Source organism: Erythrolamprus reginae, chromosome 6 (genome assembly GCF_031021105.1).
Source record: "Erythrolamprus reginae isolate rEryReg1 chromosome 6, rEryReg1.hap1, whole genome shotgun sequence".
Classification (NCBI taxonomy): domain Eukaryota; kingdom Metazoa; phylum Chordata; class Lepidosauria; order Squamata; family Dipsadidae; genus Erythrolamprus; species Erythrolamprus reginae.
The window spans coordinates 56,319,056-56,337,951 of record NC_091955.1 but is presented as its reverse complement, the minus strand read 5'-3'; the positions used below and the strand labels follow the sequence as shown (position 1 = coordinate 56,337,951).

Sequence of the window (18,896 nt, the reverse complement as noted above, 5' to 3'; positions counted from 1 at the left end):
ATTGAAGTCTTTGCAAATATAGAAAAATAACATATTCCATTTAAAAAGAGGTGAATAAAAATCACAGAAATGATTGGCACAACCAATCACTGGAACATTTTAATAGCTTTCGTAAAAGGAAGGCCTGGATGAAGGACTGCATTTAAAAATGGCCTAATGATAAATAAAAAACCCAAAAATTCATTGTTGCCTTAGATATATTTTAAGCATTTGGAGCAACCACAAAATGCAATTGCAATCTAAGCAATCTTTCTGCCTGGCAGCTGGAGGGACTGTCGATCAGTTCTTCTGGTTCCAAATTACTTAGAGCCCTAAATATTAATATCAGCAGCCTGCTCTGGCTTGATAGATAATTGATAGATATTTTAGATCAAATAAAACTATTTTGCTTTTTAGGCTTGCCAATAAGCTTCTATTTATTATTTCACATATATAATACAGTGATCCCTCGATTTGCGCGTTCTCGATTAGCGCGAAACGCTGCAACGCGGTTTTTCAAAAAATATTAATTAAAAAATAAGTCCGCGGTTTTTTTGCTATACCACGGTTTTTCCCACCCGATGACGTCATACGTCATCACCAAGAGTCACTTCTCTGTCTCTTTCTCTTTCTTTCCTGTCACTATGCTTCAATCATTTTCTCATTTCTCTTTTTTCTCCCCTTTTTTCTATCATTTCTCTCTCTCTTTCTTCCTCTCTCACACTCTCTTCCTCCCTTCTCTCTCCCCCCCTCCACTTGCCCACGAGAAGAAAAAAAGCAACCTCTGCCGGGCAGCTCCCCTTGTGCCCCCGCTTTGTGCCTGCCTCTTTTGGGGATTTTTTTTTCTTTTCTTTGTTGCGCTGGCGGCGGGAGCTGTTGGGGAGGGCTCTGCCGGGAAGGCCTCTCAGCTGCAGAGCTGAATGGGGGCGGAGGCAACAGCGGAGCCCGGCGCTGGGGCCATGCGAGGCTGTTCATCCAGGGGGGCGTGGACTGGCAAGTCGCCCTCCTTTCTCTCTCTTTCTCAAGATCGCTTGCCGCTTGCCTATTGCAGCGAAGGAGGCGAAGCAAGGCTCCAAGCTGCAAAGCGGCAAGCGATCTTTCCCCTTTGCCTGGGCGGCGGGAAGACCAAGGGAAGGTTCCTTCAGCCGCCCAACACCTGATCCGCTCCGCAGCGCGGCAGCAGCGAGGAGCCGAAGATGGGGTTTCCCCTTTGCCTTTACCCCATCTTCGGCTCCTCGCTGCTTCCGCGCTGCGGAGCAGATCAGCTGTTGGGCGGCTGAAGGAATCTTCCCTTGGTCTTCCCCGCCGCCCACACGCAAACTCCACCATCTGCGCATGTGCGGCCATGAAAAAAATGGCGCACATGCGCAGATGGTGGTTTTTACTTCCGCATCCAGTATAACGCGGAAATCGGTTAGCGCGGGAGGTCCTGGAACGTAACCCCCGCGCTAACCGAGAGATCACTGTATAATATTTCACATATATATATAAAAAAATCAGAGTATACTGTCAGGTAAACAAAATTTTGATAGATGGCCTTTTATCCTATTGCCTTTTATCAATTTCCTTCAAAATCAAGAATAATTTTAAAGAGATGCAACAATTAACTGAATTGGTTTTCCTTGTATATAGAAAAATTAACTAGACAAGTTAGATTTAATATATTACATAACTTGATGATGGTGATTCTATAACTAGTATACTGTTTGTTTGTTTTAATTTTTTGCTAATTTGTTTTAGAATTGGGCACCAATCCATTAAAAAGCTCAGGGATTGAAAATGGAGCCTTTCTAGGAATGAAGAAACTCTCTTACATCCGTATTTCAGACACAGATATAACTACTATTCCTAAAGGTAAAACCACTGTTTTTAGAGGTTATGCAAAGCATCAGCATTCAAGTATCTTGTTGTTTATGTTTTGTTTTAAAATATATATTAAATATTTTATGTCTAAATATAAGGAATACATCGTGTGAGAAAATTTTAATGTTCTGAAATTAGGATAAATGCAATTTAATCTTAGTAATACCTTAAATTGGTATTTGGATATTTTTAATTTTCAATTTAAGGGAAATTGCTACTAATATAAAGGACATGTGCATTCAACTTTTTATTTTGCTAATCTTTTGAATTTATTATCTTTATACAACTTTTTTCTATCCTCCGAATCAAAAAATGGTTGCCATTTACCATTATGGCATCAGATAAAGGAATACACAGATGCAAATAATGTCTATTAAATAGAGTACCTTAGCTGACAGACTGGAATTCCATAGAAGGGATGTATGCAATAAGAACTTCTTTACAACTTCTTTACAACTTCTCAGAATCTTTTCAGTATACACATTTCTAGTCTATGTGTATTTGTTATGAATACATTAATTGCAGATCCAATTCCAAATGGAACAAAGGAAAAGAAAGGCGCTAAATTAGTTTCAAGTCTTTCTTGCAGAATTATTTGTTAAATGGATGTGTTTTTATTTATTTATTTTTATTAATCAGATTTGTATGCTGCCCCTCTCCGCAGACTCGGGGCGGCTCACAGCAATCGCCATACAATGTAAACAAATCCAATATTTAAATTAATTTTAAAACACCACAAGTTAAAACCAATCATACACACTAGCATACCATACATAAATTTTATAAGCCTAGGGGGAAGGAACATGTCAATTCCCCCATGCCTGACGACAGAGGTGGGTTTTAAGGAGCTTACGAAAGGCTAGGAGGGTGGGGGCAACTCTGATATCTGGGGGGAGTTGATTCCAAAGGGTCGGGGCCGCCACAGAGAAGGCTCTTCCCCTGGGTCCCGCCAAACGACATTGTTTAGTTGACGGGACCCGGAGAAGGCCAACTCTGTGGGACCTAACTGGTCGCTGGGATTCGTGTGGCAGAAGGCAGTCCCGGAGATATTTACTGTTACTGCAAGAATCAAATGTACGTCTTTCAGTTTATTGGGAAAGGAAAGATATGCTAATTTCAGTCTCTGTGATTCTTGCCAAGGGCCGTTGGCGACTTACCAAGCCGGCGGTGTTTGCGGCGTGGGCAGGAGAAGGAGGCCGCCATTGTGGGCGGAGCCTCTGGCCCCACGTCAGCACCAGGGACCGCAGTGATGTCAGATCAGTGCGCGAGGCACCGATTGGTTGAGGGGTGGCGCATCAATCTCACAGTCTTGTTCTTCTATTGATAGTATTCAGTTTTCAGTGTTTACCAACTTAATTTGTATTTCTGTAGTTCCACATATTTATTCCTCATGTGGTATGTAAGACCTGACACAGCAAATTAATTAAGCATTCTAGCAAATTAAACATTCTAAGATTGATGCAATACTTTCCAAAATTCAATCTTCTTAAACAATAGAAATCATGGAAGAATCCTTGCACATCCAAACAAGAGAATATGTAAATTGCAGTAAAGACATGGTGAAGAGTTAATCCAAAAATCATTAATACTTCTGCTATAATTCTTTGAGATTTTTTAAATGGAAAAAGTAATTGAATTTCAGTAGGACTTTCTTGTTGTATGACTGTATTATAATAAGAAATGGCAAATGAGTTTAATAATTTGTATGTAAGTAATTTGTATGTAAGAGATCCAGTGCTGTTAGTTAAACTGCAAAAATGTTTTTCATCATTGTCACATGATGCATAAATTAAAAAAAAAATATTCCTAGGAACTGTGCTGTTGTATGCAACATATATCCATAAACACACTTTTTAAATTTTTTTAGGTTTTCCTGTATCTCTGACAGAACTTCACCTTGATGGCAACAAAATCAGCAAAATTGATGCAGATAGTTTAAGTGAACTTCCCAATTTGGCTAAGTATGATTTTTAATATATACTGTATTTTTCTGAATATAGGATGCATGGAGTATAAGATGCACCTTAGGGTTTTTTTTGGGTGGGGGGGGAACAAGGGGAAAAAAAATCTGCTTCTGCCTCCCAGCAATTTGCCTTACAGCAAACAGCAAACAGCACAGATGATATACACTGTTCGCTGTGTATTTCTGTGCATGTGTATCTGACCCATAGAAATAGCAAAGAATTGAAGAAATTATGGTAGTATATTAATTCTGCCTCTGCCTCTCTCTCCCAGCAATTTGCCTCCTTGCAGCTTTATTTTCACTTTCATTTTAGCATGTGGACCTGCTTGCAGCTCCAATCAGCTGCTAGTCAGGAGGAAGATAATCAGTTACTTGTGCTAAGCAGACTCTGGGCTGTTTGCTGCAAGGAGGTAAATTGCTGGGAAGCAGATGCCAAAAGGTGGGAGGGCTGGGTGGGTAGGGCTCCATTCAGTATATAAGACATACCCAAGTTTTCATCCTCTTTTGGGGGATAAAAAGGTGCAGCTTATACTAAAAAAAAAGTGTGTGTGTGTGTGCACGTGCACGCTTGTGTGTGTGTATATGTGCATATGTGTGTATATATATATAAGCCCTACATGCAACGTTCCCTCTAATTTTTTTCCCGATGTGTGCGGAAAAGTATAGTGATTGAGCAGCACATTTTCATACCTGAGCATCTGAATTTTTTTCACAGATGTTACCCAAGACAACAACTCTTTACACAATGATCATGATAAGGGGCGTGCATAAGTGCACCGTGCCTATCGTACGGTCTGTCCTGTCCTGATGTTTCTCTATTATTAGTACCAATATCATGTATATAAATGTTATATATTTGTATAGCACTTGACAAATAAGTTTGTATAGTACTTGACAAATAAATAAATAAATAAAATTTAATTTTGGATGAAATGACAACATGATGGGATTTGACACAAAAGCCTTTTCTATCACCATACCCACCATTTGGAACATCATTTCCCCAGTTGATTACCATTTGAAAGCTGTTCATTTTAAAGTTGTTTTATAAGTATATGTCTAACTGTGATGGTGATGATTTTGGTACTTTTTTTAGCAAAAGTTTTTTTTATTTTTCTCCACCTTCACAAAACAAAATTACATGTATATGTATCTTCCAGTGTTACAAAAAAGCATATATATAGATACACATTATTATCCATTATTCAGGAATCCCCTTCTTTATCTATTATTTTCATAACCTACCCCAATCTGCTCCTTTTATTCTTTCTCAGGCTCCTCTCCTTCTTTCGTCATCTCTTCTCCCTACTTACTTCTTCACTCCTCCTCTACCTCTCTCTCCTTCTCTTCCTTCCTTTCTATTTTCTCTTCCACCTTCTTTAACCTTTCCATTTTATATTTACCAACTAGTGTTGCATAATCAAATTTAAGGAATTTAATTCCCCTCCAAAGAGAATTCTTGTTGTTTATAACATTTCAACCATAAAACTTAAAATAAATCTATTATACTAGGTATATAATGTCCAGGAAGAAAGCTACCTCCAGTAAAAAAAAAATCTAGTTTTGTCTTCTGGGTTCACTGTCAAATTAATCCAGCAATAACTCCTACTGTTAATCACTATAGTTTATCATTCCAAAATAGTTGTTTATTTCTCAAGGCTTTTCCTTTTAGGCCTGCTGCCCAGCCCCCGTATTTCCTCAATGTCTATTTTTCTGATTCCTTCATTTATCATAACAAAAAACCTATACTCAGCCTTTAGACATATAGTCAAGCATATTATATTGTATTAATTTTCATTATAAATATCAGATTTTCTTAATAATCAGGAGTTTATGTATTATTCCAAAACAATTAATCAGTTCAAACTTTCATATAATAAATTTTTAAATTTTTCATTTAAACATTATCTCATAGATTAAAATCATCATTCCAAATTAATTGATTAATTCAGACTTTCATATGGTAAATCTTCACATTTTCCATTTAAACATTATTTCATAAATTAGGATCATTGCTAACTCAATAAATATCAAATCAGGAATTACTCCATCCTTAATCATGTAATCTTTCCTCGATAAAATAATATTCACCTTGTACAAAAAAGAACCAATCTCTCTCTCAAAAAAGTATCCATATTAATTAAATAAAGCAGATCATTAGCATCAAAATTCATACTGTTATCATTTTATCAAAACCATTGTATTATTATTAAATATATTAAACAGCATATAGAATATATGCATAGAATACAAATGAAATCACAAGAAATCAAGGTGTTAAATTATGTTTAATGAACATACAGAAACGAACTTTTACTACAGCATAGTTGGCATAATGTTTTTCTCCTTATAGGCTTGGCCTCAGTTATAATCGCATTGCTAGTGTGGAAAATGGATCTTTAACCAATGTGCCACATTTGAGAGAACTCCATTTAGACAACAATGATTTGGCCAAAGTACCTGCTGGACTAGGAGAACACAAATACATACAGGTAAAGTATATCCTAAGGAGGATAACGATAAATATTGTTATACTCACAGATAAAATATTGGAGAGGTATCTTGGCCTGAAAAAGACAAGTGCAAAATGCTGCATTTTGACTACAGAATGACAAACTGAGTAATTGCCATTGTAATAACATGATAATGCAAGTGTTGATAGAAAACAATGGTTTGAAGATGGTAAATATAACAGAAAATCTGGAAGAAAGTCTGGGTTCATGATAAGTATTTGAATAGGGGTTTATACAGGAACCTTAACCTCAGAGTTTAGAATAAACACACAATAATATTAACTTAATGTATTCATAAAGAAAACATAAAATATTAATTTCCTGAATACAAAACATGACACTTAGCATTTTGAAACTCTCTGACTATAAATATTTCCCTGCCTCGGGAATGGAGCTGCAAGCAAAAGGAGGTGGGGTATCCCATTTGCTTGCCACCTCTGCTGGGATTCCCAGGTCGGGGCTTTGACATCATGGAGATTCCTTCCTGGCCAGGGCCAAAATGGGGGAGTTAAGGAGGAAATAAAGCCACGGGCAGATGGGGACAGCAGCCAGGTTGAGGTCACCTGGAGGGGGCAACGGCGGCAGTGGTGGTGGTGTCATGGCCATCTTGTACACTGAAGGGATGACCGGCCAGCCAGAGCCCTCCCCGCCTTTCCCTCCTGGCCATTGCCCACTTGATGGAGCCTGACACCTCCCCCCCAGCACTTCAGAATCCCGGCTGACAGCTTCAAGTGGGCCATGGCTGGGAGGGGGAGGCGGGGAGGGCTCTGGCTGGCCAGTTGTCCCTTCAGCACACAATATTGCCACAACCCCACCACCACCATCTTTGCCCCCTCCAGGCGACCTCAGCCTGGCTGCTGTCTCCATCTGCCCATGGCTTTTTTTCCTCCTCAACTCCCCCATTTCAGCCCCGGACAGGAAGGAATCTCCATGACATCAAAGCCCCGACCTGGGAATCCCAGCGGGGGTGGTAAGCAAATGGGATTCCCTGCCTCCTTTTGCTTGCAGCGCCATTCCCGAGGTAGGGAAATCCCATCAACCCTGGGCAGCCTACCTTCTTGCCACCACGGTCTTTGGCCACCATGGTGGTGTGTTGCTTGAGCTGCTCCACCTCCAACTCCATCTTCTGCTTTTTCACAGGGGAAACTAACATGATCACATGTGCGGTGGCAAAATAAATTAAAGGAGGAGGCATGGCTGTGGCGTCCGAGCCTTCTCCGTAAGAAATAAAAGGAGACAGGCAGCAGCGGGCTGCTTTGGCAGAAGACGGGAGGGTGGGGCCATACATGTTGGGGTTCGGGTATGGGTTCAGGTTCGGGTTCAATGAACTTACCCAAACTCTGCCGCCAAGTTCGGCCAAACTCGCTGAACCCGAACTTCGATGGGTTCGCCCAACACTAATTATAAAAATAGCACAGTTATTTCAATATTGTAGTTATCCCCCCCAAAAAAAAACCATAATGAAAGAATAATCTATTACTTTCAACATTAATTAATGAAGATTTTCAGATTCCTGTTTTCTGCAGAAGGATAGCAAATATCTGTAATTAGAACTCCTTGTTTAATATCTTGTACCTGCTAAAGTCTAGCATCAGAAATTTATGTATCTTAAATATTCAATTAGTTTGTGGAACCTCTACTTAAGAAATTAATTCATTCCATGACCAGGTTCTTAAATAGTAATGTTCTTACGTAGAAGCAAATTTTCCCATAGGAATCAATGTAAAAGCAAATAATGCATGAAAACCCATTAGGAAAGAAATAAAAACTTGGAATTTGGGTGGGAGGAGGAGAAGGAAGAAGAGGAGGAGAAGAGTCACTGTGGAAGGAAGAAGGTGAGGTGAGGAGAATAAAAAAAAATCAAAAAATTTAAGGATTAAAAAAAAAGAGGGACGCTGAGGCGGTGAGGAGCACGCACCTCCACTACACCCAGTGTGAGACTGCCTTCCATACACAGTCTCCCATACATTGGCTGCTGCTGCTGCTACCTGCTGCCTCTTCCTTACCATGCTGAAGGGCTCCCCTCTCCTCTCACTTGCTCGCTTTGTAGCCGGCACCATTCCTTCGCTGTTGTGACTCCTCGGCTGCCCAGAGCGAAGGGAGTGTTTCTTTTCTATGGACGCTGGCAGAGGTTTATTCCCTGTCCAAGTGCGCAGACATAGGAAAATGCTTTGTTCACTCTGGATTGCCAAAGCCTCCTCTAGCAGCCCAGATGGCCGGGATTAAAGGGGGAATGGCAGGAAACTGGCTAGGAGTTCGTGACGCTCTCAAATTTCCTGGGAAATTTTTCTGGGCTCGGGTTCTTAAGTAGAAAATAGTTCTTAAGTAGAGACAAATTTTTTTTGAACACCTGGTTTTTATCTAGAAAAGTTCTTAAGTAAAGGTGTTCTTAAGTAGACGCATCACTGTATTTAGGGTGTACAAATATATGGAAATAACAAACAGCAAGGAAAGTATTGGATTTCTATGTGATTTATGGTTTTAAGTGATCTTCTTCATTTCATCCAGCAGAGTCTCTTCATAGCAGAACCATGCTACAACGTATATTGAGTACATGATACAATGACTCCAATATAAATTTTATGCTTTTATTTCTTCTTTTCTCATTGAACTGGTTTCATATTTACAAAAATAAACAAACTTAACAGTATGGATATATTTCTCTCTACATTTGCTCACTATGATACAGATTCACCAACAGTCAGCATACGAATTCCATGGAATTCCATCTTCCAACTGCCAAAAATTGATATACAAACCAATATGCAAATTAGCTCTCTCTTAACATTCCATTCTCTTTTCCCATGCTAACAATAAGGCACTGAAATTTCCTTGTTATCCCATAGAAATAAATTGATTACATGTGTTTATAGTCCTTTGTTTCCAATGAGAGTGGATAAAAGTCGAAAAGTATTTTGGCTGAAACATTTAGATATTCTTATATATTAATTTTTCCTTTTTACAATTGACTACAACAAAACAGTTTTATTTCTATGTTTTTTTATTTATTTTCAGGTTGTCTACCTTCACAGCAACAAAATTGCTGCCATTGGTCCTAATGATTTCTGTCCTCTTGGATACAATAGCAAAAAAGCTACTTATTCAGGAGTGAGCCTGTTTAGTAACCCTGTGCAATTCTGGGAAATTCAGCCATCTGCTTTCCGATGCATCTATGTACGATCTGTAATACAACTTGGAAACTACAAATAAATGCACAAAAGTGCTTCCACTTAAATACGTACCTGTTGCTTTTTAAAATTGCTGGTAACTATTAAACCCTGATATTGGAGACTTAACTGCAGAATGGAGATTATTATATTTGTAAAAGTCACATGAGATAATTTCCAGAGAAAAATAAGTGAATTTACTTGGGGGGGGGGGATTTTGCTTTTCGTTTCATCAACAACAAATGATATAGTTAGGTGAGCACATCAGACATTTTTTCAACATTCCATTGTGCATGAAAATTGGGGTAAAAATTGGTCAAGCATTTCATAATTAGAAATATTATAAAGCACAGTTTTCCTCTACAGCTACACAAATAATTATTTGGAGCAGAAAATAATAAGGCATACTTTTCTTTAAAAAAAATAACCAATCACATGTTAATAAACTCCCATCTGTTTAAAATTTAAATCATAAGTGTAGGTATCAAAATATCAGATAATCAAATAAGCAATATAAAAAATGTTGCTCTTGTTAATATTTTTGGATTAAAATGCTATTTTAATATATACCTATTTTCTTTTCTATGATTTTATGTTAAAATCTTCCCAGATAATTTATATAAAATTAGGAAAATATTCTACAGGCTCAAAATATATTCACGATCCTGGCTTTTTCTTGAATATGGCAGCAATGGCTACTGATATTTTTATGTCCCAATGGAATGGAGATGGTGGTGCCTCACCCATTTTGTAATGAAAGTCACTAGGAACTTTTACTATATAATTGAATGTACAATAAACACTAGGTAATCTTGCCTTTATCATTTAGCATCAGGGAAAGACTTGGGCACATCCACAAATTACTGCTTCATTCTCCAATGCTCCATTCTCATCCATACCTTCTAGGTCACAAAGTTAATGTTTTCAAGGTGCAATTTATTTCTCTTTGTTCCACAATGACTGCTCCTGTTCATAATCTGATAAAAATATTCAAACAAAATTCTTATTAATTTGGGTGTATTTGAGAAATTACTATGTGGGTTGTGACCAGTAAATCTGCAAATATGTATAAATTAAGCAGTATTGGCATACTTCATTAATAAATTGCTCTTAAATGCAATAGTGGATATTCATCCACTTTAACTAATTTGAATTTTAACACTGTTTTCAAATGTAATATAAAGAAATGTTCAGATTATTTGCTCAACAATATCTAGACTTTCAAGGGACTATCAAGTGGCCAGGCGTAGAAGAACATTATCTAAAAATATTATTTTAAAACACATTTGAAAGCAAAGGTTTTTTACATCACTATAACTGGTTTTATGTAGTAGCAAGAATATAAAAAATGGCTATACATTTCTGGGAAACCTATTTCCAAATTCAACTGTATTTCTTTCAACAAGACACATTAAAGAAAAGTTTGGATACCTCTTAATTGTTCAAAATACAGTATTTTCAATGTATGTATGTTTTATATTAAACAGTACTAGCAAACTCCAGATCCTGGTGTGTGTTATATAGGCTTTGCCATTCAAGCAGCAGAAACGAACCTATTATAAAGGCACAGATTAACAATTATTTTCTAGTGCTATTCAAAATAGTTGAATCTAGTTTGTTATTATATAGCCTGGATGCAGAGTTTCATGAAACGAAATAGCTAAAGTCAAAACCTGGATTATAACATATAGTAATATATGAAAAATATAGATTTTTAAAATTTTAAAAACCATGTAATTCCTTGCATTAGACTGGAGTCAAGGAGACTGAGTGGGGATGAGTGTTTAATGGCTGGATGTCCTTCCTGGCTGGATGTCCTTCCTAACACCTATGTGGAGCTCACAGCAGATATTTTCTCTGGGCCCAGACAGAAAAATATGTCACTAGGATCAAACTCACAGCTTTCTGATTATGAGTTGAGAGCTCAATTTCTAGGCCACCACAATTCTCTTATATAGAATATGCAATATAAAAAACGTTCCCCTTTTATGACCTAACTGGTCACTGGTCGCTGGGACTCGTGTGGCAGAAGGCTGGGACTCATGCGGCAGAAGGCGGTCCCTTAATTTAGATTAGATTTGGCTGGATGCCCTTCCTGATGCCATGTGGAGTTCGCAGTAGATTTTTTTTTCTTTGTTCCATAGAAGAAAAACATCTGCCACTACCAAGACTGAATTCTCAACTTTTTGAGGTGAACATTTTCCCCCTATTATTATTTTCCCACTACACCACTCACATAGTATACTGCTCAAAAAGGGGGGGGGCACTCAACTAACACATCTAGATCTGAATGAATGAAATATTCTCATTGAATAGTTCATTTGCACAATATTCCATTTGTACAACAGCATGTGATATTGACTGTCAATCAGTGGTGCTTCCTACGTGGACAGTTTGATTTCACAGAGGTTTGATTTACTTGAAGTTATATTCTGTTTTTTAAGTGTTCCCTTTATTATTTTGAACAGTGTATATACAATATCATTGTTCATAAATTAATAAATACATTTATTGAAAGACAAAATTCAGTATTATGAGGGGAGTGTAAAAATAACAACTCTTACTTTTGCTTGTACAAAATGTTAGATTTTAATCTAACATTAAATTATACAGAGAAACCCCTTTATATGACCGAATTGAGGGGTATCAAAATATATGGAAAAATAATGGAAAATCTTATAGTACCCTAAATACTGTGTCATGAATTTTCACTATAGCTTCTTCACCAAATGCACGAAGAATTATCTTCGAGAGGGTAATGTATATGCATCTGTTGTTATCAAAGGCAGATAGTAAGAAGAAGGGATAAAGGGAAATGTAATGAAGAAATTATAGTTGAATACCTGTTTTATGAATGTTGTTCACAAAAAGCTGCTTGTGCAATACAGATAGTATGACAAGAAATATTCTTTGATTTTAACCAAATATCCATTGACATTTCAATAAAAATAATAACAACAACAACAAAACAACTATTATCATTATCACTATCATTATTATTTACTAGATTTGTATGCCACCCCTCTCCGAAGACTGGGATAAACGTTTTCCTGTCCAGTTGTGTCTGACTTTAGACCACAGTGCTCAACTCTGTTTCTTGGATGAGGGAGCCAGCGTTGTCCTAAGATAAAATAATAATAATATTTAAATAGTAAATAAAGACCCAAACTATCACAACAAATGGAAGTGATGTGGAGGCTGTTGTGGGTCTGGATGGGTATAACAGACTCAAAATCAACCCTGACAAGACGGAGTGGCTGTGAGTTTTGCCTCCCAAGGACAATTCAATCTGTCCATCCATTACCCTGGGTGGGGGGAATTACTGACCCCCTCAGAGAGGGTCCGCAACTTGGGTGTCCTCCTCGATCCACAGCTAACATTAGAGAACCATCTTTCGGCTGTGGCAAGGGGGTCATTTGCCCAGGTTCGCCTGGTGCACCAGTTGTGGCCCTACCTGGACCAGGACTCACTGCTCACAGTCACTCATGCCCTCATCACCTCGAGGCTTGACTATTGTAATGCTCTCTACATGGGGCTACCTTTGAAGAGTGTTCAGAAACTCCAGATCATACAGAATGCAGCTGCATGGGCTTTCCCAGATATGCCCATGTCACATAAACACTCCGCAGTATGCATTGGTTGCCAATTAGTTTCCAGTCACAATTCAAAGTGTTGGTTATGATCTATAAAGCCCTTCATGGCACCGGACCAGAATATCTCCGGGACCACCTTCTGCCGCAGGAATCCCAGTGACCGATTAGGTCCCACAGAGTTGGCCTTCTCCAGATCCCATCGATGAAACAATGTCATCTGGCGGGACCCAGGTGAAGAGCCTTCTCTATGTTGGCCCCGACCCTCTGGAATCAAATCCCCCCAGAGATTAGGACTGCCCCACCCTCCTTGCCTTTCGCAAACTCCTAAAAATCCACCTCTGCCACCAGGCATGGGGAAATTGATTCTCCCTGGCTGTTCCGTTTTATGTATGGTTTGTTTGGGGTGTATGACTGTTTTTATATTAATGGTTTTAACCATTTTAATCATTGGATTTGTACTGTGGTTTGCTGTTGTGAGCTGCTCCGAGTCTTTGGAGAGGGGTGGCATACAAATCTAATTAACATTAACATTAACATTAATATTAATAATATTTCAAATAAGATTTTGATCATAGCAGGATAAAAAGATATCCAGTCATGGTCTATGTCAGTCTTCCCCAACATGATGTCCTCTACTATATTGAAATACAGCTTCTATAATTGTATCACCTGAATATTTATGTGAATGGAAAGGTAACATATCTGATAAGATTTAGTTGAATAACTTATTCTACACCTTCCATGCATTCACTTGTCTAAATTTCTCTTCCTTCCAGAAGTGTATTCTGACTAGTTTGTATTGGTTTTATAGAACTGCTAATAACTTAGCAGTCACTGGAACCGGAAGTAACCCAGACTTGCCACCTCCCTGAGCCTGTTCTCTTAGTGGTGCCTATGGCGCTGTCATCTTTTTTTGTAGTATTACGCATATGCATGCACTTACCTGCCTGCAGTGTGTCCCTAAGTGAACTGGCAGTAGCAGAATCCAGAACCCACCCTTGCTTCCTTCCTGATTAAAATCTTCTGGAAGTCATTAAAAAAGAAATCACAACGCACAAAACTGCAGTCAGACATTATCTTATAGAGAGGTCAACAGACTGAAGGCATTGGGGGCAGCTAGTAAAAACTGAAAACATGTAAAACCACAAGGATTTGTATTGGATTCTGAAGAAAAAACATTGTGAATAGAATAAAATATTGGTATGTTCACATTTTTCCTCATGACTTTTTCCCAAATAAAATTGCTGCTTTATGTAATTAGAAAAATGCATGCTTGGATATTTTGTCACCATTAACGTCTTAATGAAAAGTTCAAAAGGGTTTGTTAATACAATCATCTCTGAGCTATTTAAAACAGCTATGTGATATTGGATGAGTCTATGATTCTATTACCAAAACAACTTTGGTAATAAAGAAGTCTTCAAGATAATATTTAAGTTAGGGAGATATTAAAACAGATAAACAGGAATATTTTGTACTTTTATGGTCTGTATACCAACGTACGTGCAGATGAACATGTATACACAGAGAAAGACAGACAGACAGAAATACATGCAAGTTTATTCTTACAATTAATAACACAATAGTAGTGCTCCTAAGAAAGATGCTCTTCTGGTCCATATTTCTAACTCTAGGACTGAGATATTTACAAATAAGGAAAATATGAGTGTCCCAGGAAAATTGCAGGATCCCAAAAGATTGTAGTATCCAATTTGGACAGACACCTGGACCTAAAGTTTGCTCTTCTGGGCTTTCAGACTTGTCCTGGAGCATATCCTCAGGGAGCTTCTCTTTAATAAACCAATATTTAATGCAATTTATGGTTGTTAATTCTCCAATTTCTTTTTGAATAAGACAGAAATGTAAAGAGAGAAAGAAAGAGAGCTCATAAAACACTTGGCAGAAATAGAAAAATCAAGCTTTAGATAAAGAAGCCAGACATGTTCAACTGTTAAAAGAATGCAGAAAATTTTGCAGGATAGTAGGGAATAAGACATTATCAAGTGAAGTTTAAAAAACATGAAGCATATAAAGATTTTGTGAGTAAATTGAAAATTCTTACAAAATTACATTGATCAAACTGGGATTAGGATTTTGAGAACTCAAGAGTTCAAAAATGTGATACTTAAAATGGATGAATTTATCTTTAATTCCTTGCCCAAGTACCTTCACAAAAGCCAAATATAGTAGTTAACCAATAAGTGTGACAGTGGCCTCTAGTGATCAGATATTTTTCTTACATGCTTTTTCAACTAAAATAAAAATGTGATTTCATACATTTATTATAGCTACACAGCACGTGAATAATTTCCCATTAACAGCTATTCTGTTCTTTAGAGAATTTTTAATTCAATATGTTGTAGTTGAATGTTATCTATTAGCCTTTAAAAATGAGCTGCTTTTGATAAATAATTATCTCTCTGTTAATAAAACAAGATTATATATTTTTCATTAAATGAAGCTTGTATGAACTTCTATAGAAGTTTACTACATCTCCTGAAACTATTGATAAACCTCACCAATATTCTTATAGAATTGGTTTCAGGGTCTGCTTATTCATGTACTGTGCTGAACACAGTTATTACTGCAGGATTCAACAATGCTTTTGTTTAACAACTGGTGGTTGGGGTTTTGTTTTTGTTTTTTGACAGATTGGGATTGAGAGGGAGTACTGCTACAAGGTCTATCAGATGGTTAGGTAAGGGCTAGAACTTGGATCTCCTTCCTCATAGTGCAATATGTCAATCACTATACCACATGGGCTTTCTCATCAAATGATCATAAATCACATATTAAGGGTGGGCTTGGTGAACAATTAAATGTAGTAATTTGCATAATCATCTTGTCACTAAAAGCTATCAAGTTATCATGAATGACTATCAATTAATTTAACAACGAATCTCCAAATTCTACTTGGTTGTTCCCCGTTTGTTTGATGTCTCATTTCATATATGAGAAATGACCTTCAGTATTGTCTTCTAAAAGTATATTATACTGCATACTTTGTCAGCCTCAGCAAACTAAATTATTGCATAATTTAATCCATTTTCATAATTTACATATGGTGATAAAATGAAAAATGATGTATGTAATCATGACATACTCCCAAGTCATTACATAATCAGAGGGAAAAAATAAAATCCAAATTTATGCTTTTCTCACCCTTCTTTAATTATTGATTTAATAACTTTTTCAAATACATCTGGCAACATCACAGAATTGTCTCCAAAACTAATAAAATTGTGTTGTGTTTTGTTGCATCAATATATTTACAATGTGTATAATTTTTTTCAAATAATTTATCTCATAATTTATTTCACATTGGATGTCATATGGGCTGCTGCCTCCTAGCCCAGCTAGGAAGTTTCTAAATAGTATTTAAAGAGATCTTCAAGTGGAGATGTGGAATGCATTGCAGTAGTTTAACCAGATGGTAATGCTTATAGTCACAATGGATATAAGAAGAAAACTGGTGAAAGGTCCCTCTAACGATAGTTTCCACCTGATGCTTGAGTATGATCCATTTATGCTGAAGAATGCTGCATTGCAAAGGTGCTCCTTTACATATAATTGAAATCTGTCCAAATAAAACATTGGTGTCAACAGAAAATCTGGACAAACTACAATTCAAATTTACCTGGTTTAATTCCAATCTTTCTCTCCCAGCCACAACCAACATTCAAGTTCCTTGGAATAAGAGAGAGAGACATGATCTCTCTATAGCATAGGGTATCAATGTAAAATTGAGTATAGTGAATGCACTTATGATGCCACATATTACACAGGGTAATATGGGTTTGACATAAGACTGAACCTTGCAGCATCGATCAGTCAAGGGCTTCAGGACCAATGTCTCACCTTTTGCCATTATGAATTGAAGTGTTCTGCTGAAAAAAAGGAGGACCCCCTGCAAAACAATGCCCCTACTCACCAGTCATTGCAGACAGTTCTGATAACCTAATAATCATGCCAAACCAATCTCATATCATTTTTCAACACCATAATCAAATCAGTAGACCAGCGTAATGCAATAGACCTAATATACTTGGACTTTAATAAAGCTTTTGATAAAGTAGACCACAACCAACTACTCTAAAAATTGGAAAAAACACATTAACAGTTGGCTGACCAACCACAGCCAAGGAGTAGTCCTCAACGGTTCCAAATCCACATGGAAGGAGGTAGGCAGCAGGGTACCTCAGGGTTCAATCCTGGGCCCAGTGCTCTTCAACATATTCATCAACGACCTAAGAGGGTGAATTAATCAAATTTTACAGACGACACCAAGCTGGTGGGGGTAGCCAATACCCCGGAGGATAGGCTCAAAATACAGAAAGTTCTAGACAGATTAGTACCGTGGGCTCAAAACTAACAAAATAAAATTTAATGTTGAAAAAAGCAAAATCTTACACCTATGTAAGAAAAACCTAAGACACACATACAAATTGGGTGAAACCACACTTAACAGCAGTGACGTGAGAGAGATCTTGGAGTTTTGGTGGATAACCAACTAAATATGAGTTAGCAATGTGCAGCGGCAGCTAAAAAAGTCAACACAATCTTAAGCTGCATCAACAGGGGGATACACTCCAAGACTAAGTGGGTATTAATACCATTCTATAATGCCCTGGTCAGACCACACCTAGAGTACTGCATTCAATTTTGGTCACCCCACTACAAAAAGGACATTGAAACTCTAGAGAAAGTACAGAAAAGAGCAACTAAAATGATAAAGGGACTGGAAACCAAGACATATGAAGAGAGGTTGCTGGAACTGGGCACGGATAGTTTAGCAAAAAGGAGGGCCAAAGGGAATATGAGAGCAGTATACAGATATTTGAGGGGTTGCCACAGAGAGGAGGGGATCACACTATTTTCCAAGGCATCAGAGGGCCAGATCAGGGAACCTGATCAAGGAGAGATTCAACCTGGAAATAAGGAAGAACTTTCTGATGGGGAGAGCGATCAACCAGTGGAACAGCCTGCCAGCAGAGGTTGTGAACACCCCATCACTTGACACATTCAAAAGCAAAGTGGACTGCCATCTGGTTGGGGTTGGGGTGGGGTTGGACTTGAGCAGGGGATTGGACTTGATGACCTGCAAGGTCCCATTCAACATAAATAAATGAATGTATGTATGTATGTATGTATGAATGAATGAATGAATGAATGAATGAATGAATGAACGAACGAGCGAGCGAGCAAGCAAGCAAGCAAGCAAGCAAACAAACAAACAAAACAAACAAACAAACAAGTAAATGAATGAATGAATGAATGAATGAATGAATGAATAAATGAATAAATGAATAAATGAATAAATGAATAAATGAATAAAAGAATAAATGAATAAATGAATAAATGAATAAATAAACAAGTAAACAAGTAAACAAGTAAACAAGTAAACAAATAAACAAACAAATAAATAAATAAATAAATAAATAAATAAATAAATAAATAAATAAATAAATAAATAAATAAACAAATAAATAAATAAATAAATATCATTTAAACAGACCAGCAAAAGACCACTATGCATATCCAGGTTCTTTTTAACTAGCTGATAGATTATCAACAACAGCCACCAATGCAAAACTGGTGCAGGTTTAACATCAGGATGTCCTTCAGAAAAGAGCCTAGAAAGAGCTAAAAAATTCATACAAAGCAGATTAGATAAAATGTCTGGTTTAAATGGGATTTTAAATATTGGCTTTCCTGGCAGTCTTTGGAAGAGTAAGCCAAGAACATAATTATTTAAAAAGAATTTATTGTTCCCATTTACCATGAGACATGTAATAACACATTTCTTTAACAAAGTCAT

At 37.3% G+C, this 18,896-nt stretch overlaps 1 protein-coding gene across 1 annotated transcript in view; it reads left to right on the top strand.

The window, feature by feature from the left end:
- The window catches only part of DCN (decorin), a 37,988-nt gene extending 27,001 nt beyond the window's left edge, over nt 1-10,987 (top strand). Inside the window, exons 5-8 of the mRNA XM_070755817.1 lie at nt 1,720-1,833; nt 3,710-3,803; nt 6,159-6,297; nt 9,334-10,987. Of these exons, the coding sequence (XP_070611918.1) occupies nt 1,720-1,833; nt 3,710-3,803; nt 6,159-6,297; nt 9,334-9,528 (542 nt within the window). The 3' untranslated portion in view covers nt 9,529-10,987. The remainder of the gene's footprint in view (nt 1-1,719; nt 1,834-3,709; nt 3,804-6,158; nt 6,298-9,333) is intronic.
- The last annotated feature ends 7,909 nt before the right edge of the window (nt 10,988-18,896 follow it).